Source organism: Myotis yumanensis, unplaced genomic scaffold (assembly GCF_028538775.1).
Source record: "Myotis yumanensis isolate MYYU_CA2020_CCGP unplaced genomic scaffold, mMyoYum1.0.hap1 SCAF_6, whole genome shotgun sequence".
NCBI lineage: Eukaryota > Metazoa > Chordata > Mammalia > Chiroptera > Vespertilionidae > Myotis > Myotis yumanensis.
Window position 1 is genome coordinate 87,755,203 of NW_027223757.1, and position 16,234 is coordinate 87,771,436.

General features: G+C 43.6%; 1 protein-coding gene across 1 annotated transcript in view; it reads left to right on the plus strand.

Annotated features, from left to right (window-relative positions):
- Window positions 1–16,234, plus strand: part of KIF6 (kinesin family member 6) — a 404,956-nt gene that overhangs the window by 136,441 nt on the left and 252,281 nt on the right. The window contains exons 7-9 of the mRNA XM_070419405.1: window positions 3,777–3,983; window positions 14,638–14,781; window positions 15,664–15,750. Of these exons, the coding sequence (XP_070275506.1) occupies window positions 3,777–3,983; window positions 14,638–14,781; window positions 15,664–15,750 (438 nt within the window). The remainder of the gene's footprint in view (window positions 1–3,776; window positions 3,984–14,637; window positions 14,782–15,663; window positions 15,751–16,234) is intronic.

The window sequence follows — 16,234 nt, forward strand, 5'->3', positions numbered from 1 at the left end:
AGGGAAGCGGGCGGAGAGCTTCCAGCATGAGGACGGCAGCATTCTTAGGTGTGACCTGCAGCGTCAGATGCTCCAGCCGAGCGCAGATCGCCTTCTTCACTGCACATTTGCCTTCCTCTCACCGTGGACTCTCATTGTACTCGTTTTGTCTTTTGCTCCTGAGCTAGATAACAGATTCCTTGAGGGCAAGGCCCATGTCTTATTTTCCTTCTAGTCTCTGTACTGCTACCCAGAGCTGTGTGCATGGACTGATATGAAATGTGAAAGCTCTCCGCACGGGGATGATTAATCATCACTAGGATTTTTCCAAAGGCACAGTCTCCAGTGCCAAGAGCGCATTTGTTTAAAATGTGCGCTTAAATTTGAATGAATCTGCCTAAACGGTGCCATCTGTTCTTCGGCAGTTTCAGAAAGGTTTTAATACCATTTTATCCTGAAAAGGACAAACGCCTATGAGACATAAAGACGTCCTTAAATAAACACAGAGCAGACACCCGCACACTCAATCACACTTAAACGGCTGCACTGAAAGAATGTTTTCTGAGGTTTAAGAAAATTTTAGCTAAGAGGACACCAACTACTACTTCATGCAGAAAATATTTATGAGACGTTACAAAATTGTAGGCATGGACTCCTACGGCATATTACGGCATTTTAATTACAGACTCCAGAAATGCGATGTAATTGATATCGATCTCACACTCCTTTGCAATGGGTACACTCTTCCCCTACTCACTAAGGGCCTACATTTTACTGTGACTTCAGTATCTCAGCTGAGAAGACAGCTGTTGGGGCAGTCGCTATGGTTTTCTTTTATATCGATTGTCAACTTGACGTTCATTACAGTACTGTAGGATTTATTGTTGTGTGAATGTAACAGTGGAATGAAACCCATGTTTAAGTTCTGCAAATAACTTACAGTCACTTCCAGAACACCTCAACTTAGGTTCTAAATTTGAGTCTGCGGTTTTACACGCACAGTTATTTGCTGATCCACTTTAGCAAAATCACACACTGGCTAGGCCGGGTATAGTTATTGTGGCGACAAGAAATGGGTCAAATTTTCAGCCTATTTACCTCACTAGCTACATCATCATCACCAAAACTAGGCCAGTATTTTGACATCTGGGTATTTTGCGCATTGGTGTAAGTCAATGATAGTGTATATCAAGAATTTATATTTACAGGCAATTTCTGGTTGGAATAGCATCCAAGCATGTTAACCTTCTGCACACATGTGCATCCATATGGAGTCTTTGTTTAAATTCCATTCTGCAAAAGTGGGGCTCTGAAAACTCATATGAACACTCATTTGGAATATTTTTATTTTTACATGTTTTTGGATATCACAAGTTGCTTCCAATAATTTTTAAATAAAAGCAGTGGGATGAAATTGAAGTCCCCTTGTCAGCTTGTTGCTTCCATCCCTCACAAAGGCAACTACTACCATTGACTTGCCGTATCCTTGCAGTCCATATATTTTTTTTATTTTTAATGACCTAAGTTATAGCACCATGGATGAATATTTCTACATCGCACACTACATTTTTAGTAATTAAATTCTAACATAGTGTGTACATCATTTTTAGCTTGCTGTTTCCTCAGCCTTCTATTTTAGAAACCAACCGAGGTCACTCTACCCGAAAGTCGCTTTATTTTAACATCTCTATAGTTTGGATTATCCCAGTTTATTCATTTTTTCACCAGAGATGTTCATTTAGGTTGTACATCTAACACCAATTTCTTGTTCAAATAGTGTTTCAGTGTCTCTCTCTCTCTCTCTTTCTCTCTTTTTCTTCCTCCTTCCCTCTCTTTCTCTCTCCACCCTCCCTTTTCCCCTTCTCCCTCTCCTTGTGTGCCTTTTCCAATTTCTCTCTAGGAAATATACCTGGTAGCCTATTGCTGGGTTGTGGATTATAGGAATTTGCAACTTTAGCACATATTATCAAATTGCTCTCAAAAAAGGTTCTTAATTTGCATTCCCACCAGCAGCATATAAAAGTTCCCATTTCTTTATATTCTTACAAACACTTTTGTTAAACTTTACTTAACATTTTTTCGCCAGTACAATGAATATGAATGAAATAGTTTATTGTTATAGCTTTAATTATTTTGCTCTACCTATTTACGAGTTTAAAAAATTTTAAATACTTACTAACCATTTTCAGGTATAATCTTTCTTGGTTGTCTGTTCATAATCTTTGCTCATTTTTTCTAAGTTGTTCATCTTTTTCTTATTGATTTGTGGGAGCTCTTTATTTCAAATATTAATCTTTTGTCAGCTATATGTCTTGCAAATATCTTCTCTCAATCTTTAAACTTTGTGGTAGATTTTATCACACAGAAGTCCTTTAATTTTGGATTATCGGGTCAAATATTTTAAATCAATTTGTTTTTGTATTTTATGTCTTATCCTAAAATATCCATTACTACCTTGAGTTAATTGCAATATGCTACCATATTTTCTTATATTAATGTTAAAGTTGTAGTATTTTATACTTAAGTCTTTAATACAATCTGGAATTTACACATGTGCATAGTGTGAGGCCATCTAAATTTATGGTTTTCCAGATGGATGACCATTTATCCCAGCACCATTGTTGACTGGCCAGCCTTCCTCACTCTGGGGTGGCCACACCTCTGTCCTACAGAGCTCCTGAGTGAGCACAGCATGTTCCCTGGCCCTGTCACCTGGTCCTGTGCCAGGACCCTCTGTTTTAACTACGGTGGCATCATGATGCCCCTTGATATATAGCAGGACAAGCCCCCTTTCCTGGTTTTTTCTTTCATATAATTGTTTTTGTTATTTTTCAATATTTGTTCTTTCATCTGATTTTTAGAATCAATTTGTTTGTTCTGTTCCAGAAACAAAACCTGTGGCATTTTTAATTCAACCACATTGAATATGTAGGTTAATCTAGATACATTAACATATAGATTAATTTTGATTTCTCACCCATGAAACAGTATTTTAATATCTAGCGCACCATTAATTCGGGTTTTCTTTGTGTGCCTTTAATATAATTCTGTCTTTTTCCCTACAAATTACACATTTTGTAGGATTAATCCCTTATTATCTCATCGTCTTTGCACCGTTATGATACTTCCTGATTGTTGCTGGGTCATTAAAACTTCATAGACTTTGCATTTTAATCTTGCAGAAAGAGAAACAGAAAGAGAAACTTTGTAAGTCTTAACAGTTTGTTCATAAGTGATCTTGCATGTTCTATGTAGGCCACCGTATTTCCTGCATATAATGACACTTGATCTTGTATTTTCCTATCCCTATGCCTGGTATATTTTTTTCTTGTTTATTCCATTGGCTGGGACCTCCGGTTCTGTGTTAGGTAGTAGCAGTGATGCTGGGCATCTTTGTCTCCGGGTTGTGTTTACAACTGTGTAATGAATTCTCTCCGCGCATCCATTCTCGCCATGATCGCCAGATTGAGCATTTCGATGTGGCTAGCCAAGGTTAAGGTGTGAATTGTTGTCATGTAATGAAATAAAATTGTCATATTAGTAAGAGGACCCAAGCTTTATCGCATTCAAACTCTTTTCTCCTTTCCTGATTTAACCCATCTACATCTGCTACCAGGCATTCAATATGTAAAACAGTTAAAATAATTCATGTAAGGGTCTCAGCTACAAGTGTTTGGTTGTTGTTATTCCATTTGACAGCGCTGGCGTTCATGGGAAATGTCTTATCGGAAATAGAAATTTATATATGTTGATACTCTTCAACATTTCTCATTGTTCACATTGTTTTTGTTTTGTAGACTCCTATGAACCAAGCTTCCACTCGTTCCCACTGCATTTTCACTATTCATTTGTCAAGCAAAGAACCGGGATCTGCAACTGTCCGACACGCCAAACTTCACCTGGTGGACCTGGCTGGCTCCGAGCGAGTCGCAAAGACTGGAGTAGGGGGCCAGCTCCTGACAGAGGCCAAGTACATCAACCTGTCTCTGCATTACTTAGAACAGGTGAGGTGGGCAGAAGGGGCCGTAACTATCCACCATTTGTTGACCGTGTATTTCGCATCTGGCGTTCTCCTGACATTTTGTTTTGCTTTGCTTCTTTTATTGTGGTGAAATATACATAACACAAACATTACTTTTTAATAATTTTTAATCTTCACCTGAGGATATGTTTATTAATTTCAAAGAGAGAGGAAGGGAAAGAGATAAAGAGAAACAGAAAGAGAGAGAAACAGAGAGAAACATCCATGTGAGAGAGAAACATTGATTGGTTGCCTCCAGTACGCACCCCAACTGGGGATTGAACCTGCAACCTGGGTATGTGCCCTGACCAGGAATCGAACTGGCCACCTACCTTTCAGTGCACCGGACAACAGCCCACCGACTGAGCCGCAGCGGCCAGGGCTATTTTGAATGTCTGAATTTGATTTTGAGGGCAGAGAAAGCTCATCTGAATTTAGCTAAATAAATCTTCCAGGAAAAAAATATTATCTCTAAAATGAGTGAATTGAATGAGATTTCTCAAATTCCTATCAGCGCTGAGCATAAGTGCTGGGAGTTGAATGTGAAAGATGGCTACTACTTCCAAATTCGAGAAAGAAGAGAAACATGATCAAAACTGGAGTGGAGAAATAGAGTATATTGGCAAGGCAGAAGGACTTGTTAATGAGTGATGGAGGCTAAAAGATTTAAGGGGGAAAAGCACCTTTTTAAATTACCTAATGAACCTTTGAGACTGATGTTGTTTTGGTGTCGAATGCTTTGTAATGGTCACGTTGGCTGAAAAAGCGATTGAGAGAAAACCTAGGGAGCTCTGTGTGAACGAGGTGCACATAGTTAGACTCAGCCCAGAGCACAAGGCCACGGGGCATGTGATCATTCTCGTGTCTCTATAAGAGTCAGCATTCCTGGGCTCTTTCATCTCAGGTGTTTCTCCTCCTTAACAGAGCTTCTTACTTAGTAAGACACTAAGGAGACATTGAGAGGAAACCATGATGGGCTGTATGCGATGTGCTTTCTGCGAAGAAAGGTACCTCTTTGTTTCAGATGGTAGCATGACCTGTCATTCCCTCTGTGCCCATCTGTTCATAGAAAATAACGTTCATCAGTTGAACCAGAATTTCCGCCAGTTGTCATCACTCAAGAGAAATGCGTTGCCCCTCATCCTTTCTTTTTCTTTGTTTTACACCATCTTTGCAAGCTGCTACTTCTCATTAAAGCTCTTTCTCTCCCCACAAACTTCTCTTCAAAATCCTCGGAGCATCAGCCCCATGGGGGACGCATTGGCGGCCATGTGGCATTTGATTTTCTGTATAACGACGGCATTGATTTAACACATACTTATGAGGAGCACAATGTGCTGAGGTCTGAGCCTGCCCCGGAGCACAGTGGTGAGCAAAACAGAAACAGCCTTTGTCCCGAGGGCCTCGTGGCCAGTGCAGGGAGACACGCACTGCCGTCCCGGTGAGAGCTGTACAGGGAGAGTCCGAGGAGTGAGAGAGCCGGTCGCCGTGCATGTAGACAGCGGAGGGAGCGGCCATGGGGCTCTCTCAGCGCTGACATTAGGCGGACACTTGCAGAGTGAGTAGGAGCAAGCCAGGCCAGAACTGGGTAGAGCCTGGCAGGCAGAGGGGACCGGGAGTCAGTTGGCCCTCGGCTCCCGGCCAGGGCGAGGGCTGCACCAGGATCGCAGTGACCCTCACATGGCATTCACCACTGGTTCTGAATGTAATTCATCTGTTTCATATTCACCCACTGTATCGTTCCAATTGTTAACTATTTGCACTGATAATCAGCTAATGGAGAGAGGAGATTAGCATGAGAGGAAAGAGCATTAACATGGAAATGTAGTAGTGGAGGTAGATGTGTGGGGTTAAGTCAGGAAGTAGCTGCCAGAAATAAAGGAGGTGGGGAATAGAGAAATTTTGGAATTTCACACAGAAAGAGATAAGAGAGAGAGAACCACAGAGTACACAGAATGAGAATAATAAAAACAGCAGGCAGATACTGTTAATGAAACAACAATTCAAAGACTTTCATAATCAAATTTTCTTTGTATCTAATGAGACTGGAAGTGTAACACAAATTAGTTTAATTAGCTTCATTCATTCATTTATACATTCAACAACTTGTGATCGCGTGTCCACTGGGTGCTATGAGTTACCTTAGGCAATGGGAATAAATGTGTGATTGAGAAATAGGCTGTGCTGTCATGCTCTCCAGGGAAAGAGCAAATCATGTAAGTGACTTCTCACCGTGCAGTACAATAAAAGCTGTAACAGAAATCCATGGGTCAGAAATGAATTACATCCTCTAGGTCTCAGTCACTGTATAAGAGGGAGATGGATTTGGCCTTGGACATTCTGGCGACCTTTGCTCATTAATTAGCTCGCAGTGGCTCTGGAAACTGTGTGGGACTGTAACTGCCCTCGGCCAGAACTGGGAGCCCTCCCACCTGCTCCGGCCCAGGCGTCCCGGGCCGTGCACCTGGCTGGGCGCTTAGGTAAACAACGCTGTGTGCCAGGGGGCTGTTGGTTTTGGAGTTCTCCTGGTGTATGCAGTATTGTCTCCAAAAGTCTCCTCAAAAACATCTTAAACCACAACAACAGGGTAATCTCAGCCCGGAACTCGAGTCCACAGAGGATAAAGGGGCCGAGCAGACTTGTTCTGACCGTGAGCCTCCCAGGCGCTCCTGGTGTGACGGTCCCACCTGCCCAACACGCAGCGAGAAACCGCCGTGAGCACAGAAACCCGAGTCGCCTCCAAACCCAGTGCCTTCTGTTTACCAAGAACTAACCCCAAAACGATCTCTGTTGATCTCCAAAGCATTTCTGAGAGCCAGGCAGGCATTCTCATCCCACCGTCACAGGTGGGGATTTTGCAGGTGAAGCACCTGAGGCCTATACATTTAAGAGATCTGCCTAAGATCACACAAGTGGGGAAGCTGGATTCCGACTCCAGATCCTGGGTTCTTTCTTTTCTCAGGAACTGGCTTCATTTCCCCAATTTTTAAAGACTGTATTTTCTAATCTATACTCCCATGTTTGAATTTTAATTATTTCCTTTAACAATTTTAGAACCCTTTCTGGGGAGGACATTGGGATTGCCTCTGTGTACACCTCTCATTCCAGGGGTAGCAGCCAGGAGCCCATCCCAGCTCCAGGAGTGGACCCTGACTGGTTGGAACCTGTCTTTCCCCAGGCTGCAGTGATTGGTTCCTGGACGAGCCCATGATCCCAGGCTGCAGTGATTGGTTCCTGGATGAGCCCATGACCCCAGGCTGCAGTGATTGGTTCCTGGATGAGCCCATGACCCCAGGCTGCAGTGATTGGTTCATGGGTGGACCCATGACCCAAGTTGGTCCCTAGAGAAGCTGATTGGGAAAAAAAGGCCCTTTCTCACCTCAGTTATGAATAAGGAAGTTAGTAATTGGGCATTTGGCAGCCATCCTATGCCAGGAGGAGAGGCAGACTCCTCCTATGTGAAAGATAGAGCAGAGATACGGACATAACTGAGTCTTTGGTGGTAGCACTGAGCCAATCAATTTCCCTTATGATTAAAGCCAACTCAAATTATGTTTTCTCTTGCTGCAACAAAAGACAAGTTAACTAACACCACTTAGTGTCGACAGGAAGTTTAATACATTCTTCTTTATGTTGTCTAAGTTGTCAATAAAGCTGTTGAATAGAGGAGATACCAATATTATTTCTTGGAGCAGGGAAAAAATAGTGACATTTGTTTTATGAAAACTTCGACGTATTTAGAACATTGTTAGATATTTAACTGGTGATTCATAAACACTAGTGCCACTCTCTCTGCACATCTGTCAGACCTGCCTTGCCGTTCTCAGATACTTCATTGTCTGCTTGGCTCCACTAGTGCCCTGGGCGGCCACCTGGCCACTCAGACTTGGGTCTGGACCACTTCCTTTCCAATTACATTGAAATTAGTTCTCAAAAATCCCATTCCATGCGAGTGACCCTCACACTGCTTCCCAGTGAACTAATTAATCTGCTCATTTATCTGTTCAGATTAATTTAACAAAAATGTGGTGAGCACATGTGGAACACATGGAGAGCACGCATCTGACCACACCACCGCGCTCTGCAAGCGCTGCAATATCCCCACTTGCCACTGAGACATAAAGTCCTAGATTCCAGAAGCTTCCATGCAGCTGCTGCAGAAAAGACAGATGCCTTTGTTACCACACTGTCCTGTAAATCTGATCGTCCTCAGGGCCACCACCCTCCCCGCTCACCTCCAGATCTCACACAGGTGTCTGCTCCATGGAGCTACATCTCAGGCAAAACGTGAGTTGCAAGAGAGACTAGAAAATGTAGTTTTACAGGAACTAAAACTAGAATAGGGGTTGTCATGGGAGCTGAGTGAGACGATTTGGTTTCTGCCACGCGTACTGGCCACTGGGCACTGTTCCAGGCAGTGGAGATAGAACAATGAATAGGAGAAACAAAGTCCCTGGCCTGTGGAGAGAAAGCCTAGGGGGGAGGCAGATAACTAACAAGTTCATGAAATTTCTGCTAGTGATAAGTGCCTGAAGAAAAATGGAATGGAGTGACAACTTAGAGATAGGGATGTTGCTTTTTATAGGGATTTGAGGGAAGCCCTGTGAATAAGTGAAGTTTGAGTAAAGATTTGATGAGAAGCAGGAAGCTGTATGAAAATCTGGGGAGCCCTAGCTGGTGTGGCTCAGTGGATAGAGCGTCGGCCTTCAGACTGAAGGGTCACGGGTTTGATTCTGGTCACGGGCACATGGCCAGGTTGCAGGCTCAATCCCCAGTAGGGGTTGTGCAGGAGGCAGCCGATCAATGATTCTCTCATCATTGATGTTTCTCTCCCTTCCTCTCCCTTCCTCTCTGGAATCAATAAAAGTATATTTAAAAAAAAAAGAAAATCTGGGGCAAGAATATTTCAGGTAAAAGGAACAGTTCAAAGGCTGTGAGGTGGTCAGCTCGGCATGGCAAGGGCAGTGGGAGCAATGAACGTACAAATGGGAGATGAGGTCAGATAGGTAGACAGGGACCGGACCACACAGGAGTGGGGGCATGATACTAAGTGTCTCGTGAAAGTCGTAAGCAAGGCAGTGACTTGATGTGACTTACATTTCGTAAGGAGCCCTCTGGCTGCTCCACAGAGAGTAGACCATGTGAGGGCAAAAGGAGAAGCCAGGAGACTGATTCAGAGACATGTGCCGTTGTCCCCGGAAGGAAGATGGAGACTTGGGCTGGAGTGGTGGCAGAGAGGTAGGGAAAAGTGGTCTAGTTCTGGGTGTGTTTTATAGTTAAACCCAATAGAAAGTTGCTCGTGATCAGATGTTGGAGGTGAGGGGAAATAAGAAATGATGCCTGAGATTTTGGACTGAGCCAGTAAGTAGATGGTGGTGCCATTAATAATAATGAGGAAGGCCCTAACCCAGTGGTTCTCAACCTTCTGGCCCTTTAAATACAGTTCCTCATGTTGTGACCCAACCATAAAATTATTTTCGTTGCTACTTCATAACTGTAATGTTGCTACTGTTATGAATTGTAATGTAAATATCTGATATGCAGGATGGTCTTAGGCGACCCCTGTGAAAGGGTCGTTTGACTGCCAAAGGGGTCGCGACCCACAGGTTGAGAACCACTGCCCTAACCGGTTTGGCTCAGTGGATAGAACGTCAGCCTGCGGACTGAAGGGTCTCAGGTTCGATTCCAGTCAAGGGCATGTACCTTGGTTGCGGGCACATCCCCAGTAGGGGGTGTGCAGGAGGCAGCTGATCAATGTTTCTCTCTCATTGATATTTCTAACTCTCTATCCCTCTCCCTTCCTCTCTGTAAAAAAATCAATAAAATATATTTTTTAAAAAATAATGATAATGGGTAAAGTCTGGGAAAGAATCAGGTTTAGCGGTAGAAGGGAGAGAATGTAAAGAATAGACATCCAAGATGTCGAGTTGCCATAGGGGTAAGCTCAGGGAAGAGGTGAGGCCGATGATGTCAGCTGGGGAGGCATCAGGATATAGATGTTCTTAAGGCCAGGAGATTGGATGAGTTTACATAGGGAGAGAGTGTAGGTAAGAAAAAGAAGAGGATCAAGGATGGAGCCCTGGACCACCCCAAAATTTATAATTTGGGAAGACGAAAAGGAAGCATTCATTGCCTAGTTTTTTGGTTTTTTTTAAATCTTTATTGTTCAGATTACATTTGTTCCTCTTTTTTTCCCCCCCATAACTCCCCTCCTCCCAGTTCCCGCCCCACCCTCCGCCCTCACTCCCCATCCACTGTCCTCATCCATAGGTGCACGATTTTTGTCCAGTCTCTTCCCGCATCTCCCATTCCCCTTTCCCCCCCAAGAATAGTCTGTCCATTCCCTTTCTATGTCCCTGATTCATTATAATCACCAGTTCATTCTGTACATCAGATTATTTATTCACTTGATTCTTAGACTCACTTGTTGATAGATGCATGTTTGTTGTTCACTATTTGTATCTTTACCTTTTTCTTCTTCCTCTTCTTAAAGGATACCTCTCAGCATTTCATATAATACTGGTTTAGTGGTGATGAACTCCTTTAGCTTTTCCTTATCTGTGAAGCTCTTTATCTGACCTTCAGTTCTGAATGATAGCTTTGCTGGATAAAGTAATCTTGGTTGTAGGTTCTTGCTATTCATCACTTTGAATATTTCTTGCCACTCCCTTCTGGCCTACAAAGTTTCTGTTGAGAAATCAGCTGACAGTCGTATGGGTATTCCCTTGTAGGTAACTGAGTTTCTTTCTCTTGCTGCTTTTAAGATTCTCTCTTTGTCTTTTGCTCTTGGCATTTTAATGATGATGTGTCTTGGTGTGGTCCTCTTTGGATTCCTTTTGTTTGGGGTTCTCTGCGCTTCCTGGACCTGTAAGTCTATTTCTTTCACCAGGTGGGGGAAGTTTTCTGTCATTATTTCTTCAAATAGGTTTTCAATATCTTGCTCTCTCTCATCTTCTGGTACCCCTGTAATTCTGATGTTGGTACGTTTGAAGCTGTCCCAGAGGCTCATTACACTATCTTCGTATTTTGGGGTTCTTTTTTCATTTTGCTTTTCCGGTTGGGTGTTTTTTTTTTCTTCGCATTTCAAATCTTTGACTTGATTCTTGCCCTCCTCTGGTCTGCTGTTGGGAGTCTGTATAATATTCTTTATTTCAGTCAGTGTATGCTTACTTTCTAGATGGTCCTTTATCACACCATCGAGGGTCTCATTAGATTTCCTGTACATCTCATCAAGTTTATCGACAGACTCTAGAAGTCTCTTGAGAGACCTCAAAAGTGTGGTTCTGAACTCAATATCCTCCCTTGATAGTTTTGTCCTGTTTCTTTGTCTCCGCATTTTTTATGCTTTCTTGGTGCACCCCCTAGTAGTCTTTGTGCGCAGTCTTGTTGTAGTTAAGCCCTGATTGTTGTAGTTAATACTAGAGGGATTTGACCATCAGGCTGACCGGCTGTGAGAATCAGCTGTGTGGAAAACTTCTGTCCTCTGGGGAGGTGCTAATCTAGCCTTTGCCTGAGGCTATCCAGCAAATGGCTCTGCACAGGGCTTGGGCGGGGCGGGATCAACAGGGCGGGTGGAGGGAGCAGTTATGGCTGCTCTCAGTCCCGGTCCTAGAGGCTCTGCTTCTCAGAACCCCGGCCGCCACTGCAAACCTCGGAGAGAAGGCTGCCCTCAGATTCCAACTGATGCCGGACAATCCCACTTCTCCCGTCTGAGTCTGAGTCCCTAGAGACTCACCTGGATCTGGAGCCCAGAGTCTGAGACTCCCTCCTGATTGAAAACGACAACCGCGCCCTCAGCCACCAGCCCACTTTGCGCGCGCACCTCGGTACCTTTATATTTTCCACACTGCGCCTCTTCTGAGCCTCGGTATGCTGTTCTCTTTCCTTCTAGTTGAAGAGTCTCTCCTCAGCCAGCCTTCCTGTGGTTCTGGGTGATGTCTGTTCCGTCTTTTAGTTGTATTTTTGAAGTGGTTGTTTGCGGCAGCAGTCTCCGGTGTTTACCTATGCCGCCATCTTGGTTATTGATCCCATTGCCTAGTTTTTAAGAAAGATGAAAAACAGGGAAGTGTGGTGTCCTGATTAGTAAGTGAATAATACTTCCTAAAGGAGGTACTTTATAGATTCAGAGGTCTAATAAGATGGCAATTGATGCTTTTGGTTCAGTGGGGGTTGGTGATGACCTTGCAAAGAGCCACCTTAGTTTAGTACCTATAGTGGGCATGCAGGATGGGAATGATCCAGGAGAGGAAGAGAAATCAATTAGAGAAAAGAGGGGTTAATTATAGAAGTGAAACAGGTGAGAAGAGAGGAAGGCTAGGGTGCAGTGCTGGCCTTACACAGGAGCGGGGCAGTAACTAGAGGAGGGTAGAATGTGGATTTAGTGACAGGTCACGAGATGGTCCTGGTCAGGCTGCTGACATCTAGTAAGAAGGGTGTGTGGCTGTCAGCTCAGATTGAAGGCGGGAGAGGAGGCTGGTAGAGGTTTGAAACAAAAGAATACGGTGTGACAGCCTCCTTTCTGAGAGTGGAAAAGTGATTTTTTTTTTTTTTTTTTTTGAGAGAGAGAGAGAGGGAGGGAGAAATATCACAGGATTTCTGGTTTGCAGTGAAGTCAGTGGTCATGAATTTCAAGGAGACCAGTGTGTAAGGTCTATGTTTTTGCTCATAACAGCCTTCACAAATAATGCTCTAATATTGTTTTGTAAAAGAAAGGAGTAGAAGTTCTGTTGGTGGCGATTGCACACCGGGAGAGGGCAATGGCAAGTGTTGGCAGTATTTTCAAGAGCCAGGGCATTGTGGTGCCCCTGAAGTCACATCTGTGGCCCACTTATTCCTGATGCTTTGCAGTGGGCATCCTAGCACTGGATTCATCTTCCCAGGAAAACCCTGAACTCCTAGTGGCTCCTGTGGGGACAACCCACAGCAGACTTTCATTCATCTACCATCTACCCATCTAGTATCTTCCTTTTAAGTACCTAAGACACTCAGGACTAAGATGAACAAGCCTTAGTTGAATCAACATAAATGACCCCTATCACTTAAAATGATAGCAAACATGTAGACTGCACTTATAGCTAGGTACGACTCAAATTTGTACATTTCACTCTTTTAATCTTCCCAGCTTCCTCTGAGGTAGGCACTATCGTTTCCCTGTACTATAGATGAGGAGACTGAGGCATGACCTTGTAAAGCTAGAGTTTGGACCTGGACAGTCTGGCACCAGAATCTAACCTCTACTGCCTGTTTTTTATTGTTTGTTCTGTGGCCTATGAATCTGTAAATTTTATTTTTTTTAATTACTCAGAAACATGTATACACTACAGCGAGATTTTAGTACCATATTAAAGTTTACATTTTGATCTCCAATTAAAGATTTCACCTTCATGAATAGATGCCTGTTATAAAGCTGAGATCTTTGTAATTCTAGAGGCAAGTGTAATTTCCTCATCAAGTTTATAACTGTTTCAAATATCGAGGGCTTTAAGCACAGGCCTGCTGGAAATTTTTTTTTTTTTTTTTTTTTTTTTTTTTTTTTTTTTTTTTTTTTTTAAATATATTTTATTGATTTTTTACAGAGAGGAAGGGAGAGAGATAGAGAGTTAGAAACATCGATGAGAGAGAAACATCGACCAGCTGCCTCCTGCACATCTCCCACTGGAGATGTGCCCGCAACCCAGGTACATGCCCTTGACCGGAATCGAACCCGGGACCCTTGAGTCCGCAGGCCGACGCTCTATCCACTGAGCCAAACCGGTTTCGGCGATTTTATAATTAAAAATAAATCAGCAGCCCCGCTGGAGTGGCTCAGTTGTTGTAGCATCCTCCTGTGCACCGAAATGTTGCTGGTTCAACTCCTAGCAAGGGCGCATACCCAGGTTGGGAGGTTGCTGGTTCGATCCCTGGTCAGGGCATGTATGGAAGCAACCAGTCGATGTTTCTCTTTCACAATGATCTTTCTCTCTCTCTCTCTCTCTCTCTCTCTCTCAGCATGCCCTTGAGTGAGGATTAAGTAAATAAATAAACAAATAAATCACCAGTGAAGTGAAGCAGCTTCTAGTAAATCAATATGTAGTTTTTGCTGTTAAACTAATGTTTAATTTTGATTTGCTTACAGATTTGAGTTTATTAGTTTAAAGCCAATTATATTAGTAAAAATTATCATTTCAAAGTCTTAAAAATATACAATTTTGTGAATTCAAAATTTTTACTTGTCTGGTTAAGGCTACTTCAAATATAAAAGGTATCAAAAGGATACTGATCTGCCTCTTTTAACTTGAAGATGAGAGACTGATCAAGTTTGGTAGGATTTCTCAAAACCGGCATTATTTCCTCTTGAGTCTTTATATGAGTTTCCAAGTGGCTGCAAACAGCACACTAGTGTGGCCAGTTCTGTACAAGCTCTATCATGTGTCCAGAAATTGCAGAGTTCGCCGTGGTATGTTTTTGCTACATTTGCTTCATTCCATCCTCACCGTACTGCACTGAATGTTGTGAAGATATTTCTCCTGAGCCCGAGTCCTGGGCGTCTCCCTGCATTGCTTCACCTTTCCCTGTGGATTCTCATCGCAGTTGCTGCTCAGTTGTCCGACGTACGTGTACTGCCAGGCTGGTGACATGATTTGTCCGCCCTGCCACAGGTCATCATCGCGCTTTCAGAGAAGCACCGTTCGCACATCCCCTACAGGAACTCCATGATGACCAGTGTCCTGAGAGACAGTTTGGGAGGGAACTGCATGACGACCATGATTGCCACGCTCTCTCTGGAGAAAAGGAACATTGACGTATGTTGGTCCTTCTTTCTGGAGCTCTCAGTCTGAGTTATTAATGTTAGTCTGTGTGCAGAGTCGAGGGTCCTGGGTGGGTTTCCATCTTTTCAGCTGGGTTAGGGTATGCCTTCAGGTTAGATACACCCTACAGAATCCACAGCTTTGCATTATTTGTCAGCATTAGAATGACCCCACTTGAGAATTGACTTCACGTAGCACAGGATGGTTTCAGAAGACCTGCTGATGGGTGGTTCGCTACCTTGGCAGAGTCATGCGAGAGGAGACGTCAGCTTCCCCTGCCCCTCTCGCTCTGGCTTACTAAGATACCTGGGAGCCATCTCCGAGACGTGTCCCTCAGCATGTCGCTGGGCACAGTACCCAGGATGCTTGGGCAGGACTCGCTACCGAATGGCTTTCCTGGGTCGCTTTAGAGATCTAGCTGATGTTTCATGCATTTCCGTTTAATGTTTGTGGTCCAGACTTTCTCTGAAAACGGAAGCAGCAGGGTGCCTCTCCAAACAAGGCCGAGCCCCGCCCGCCCTGCACCGTGCCTCTCTTTTTGGTTTCTTACAAACATTTCTTTTGTCATCTTTCATGCGTATGGACCAGGGCACCTGCCATGGTTGTGATTGGCATATGTGGCTCTGCTTTAACAATCAGCAGTAGAAACACATGCCAGTTGCCACTTAGGACCTCGGGCTCCCTGCGCCTTTGGCACTGACCACTTTATTAAGCCCAGTCAACACCTTAATAAAAAATACTATTCTAGAGCAAAGCTCCCTAACCTGGAGGCACGTTTCCTCACTGTGTTTCATGCACATCGCTCTTCAGATGCGCATCTTTCCCTTTCCATCTCTCTGTGCCATGACATTTTAAGGTGTTTTTTTCCTTTCTCAGGAGTCTATATCTACCTGCAGATTTGCACAACGGGTGGCGCTCATCAAGAATGAAGCTGTTCTTAACGAAGAAATTGACCCCAGACTGGTAAGCAACTTTTAGCTGACTGTGTTTTAAAAAATCAAAGTACTATATCAAAGATTAGCTACACTCTGGGGGCACTTACTCCGCCTAACCAGGCAATGTTCTAAGTCCTGAGAGCATGTTGACTCGTTTAATTCTCCCAACAACCTTATGAGTAGATGCCATTTCTAGCTCCATCTTACAAATGGCAAAACTGAAGCACAGAAATGATAAATAACTTGCTCAGAGTCAGGATGCTCATAGGTAGCAGAGCCAGGATTCAGACACAGACAGCCTGACTCAAGGGCCTGTGCTCTTACCTGCAGTCCCCCATTCCTCCACTAGGGAGGCATGCATGAGTCCTGAGGCCGTACACAGTGGAATCATAGTTACATTTATATGCAGGTTGTAGCCTCTCAAAAATGCTTAACTTTCTATAGACAATAATAATAGACCATCTTGTGAAAAGCTTGTAGAGAAAAAGAAGTCCTAGTGGTTATAAAATAGG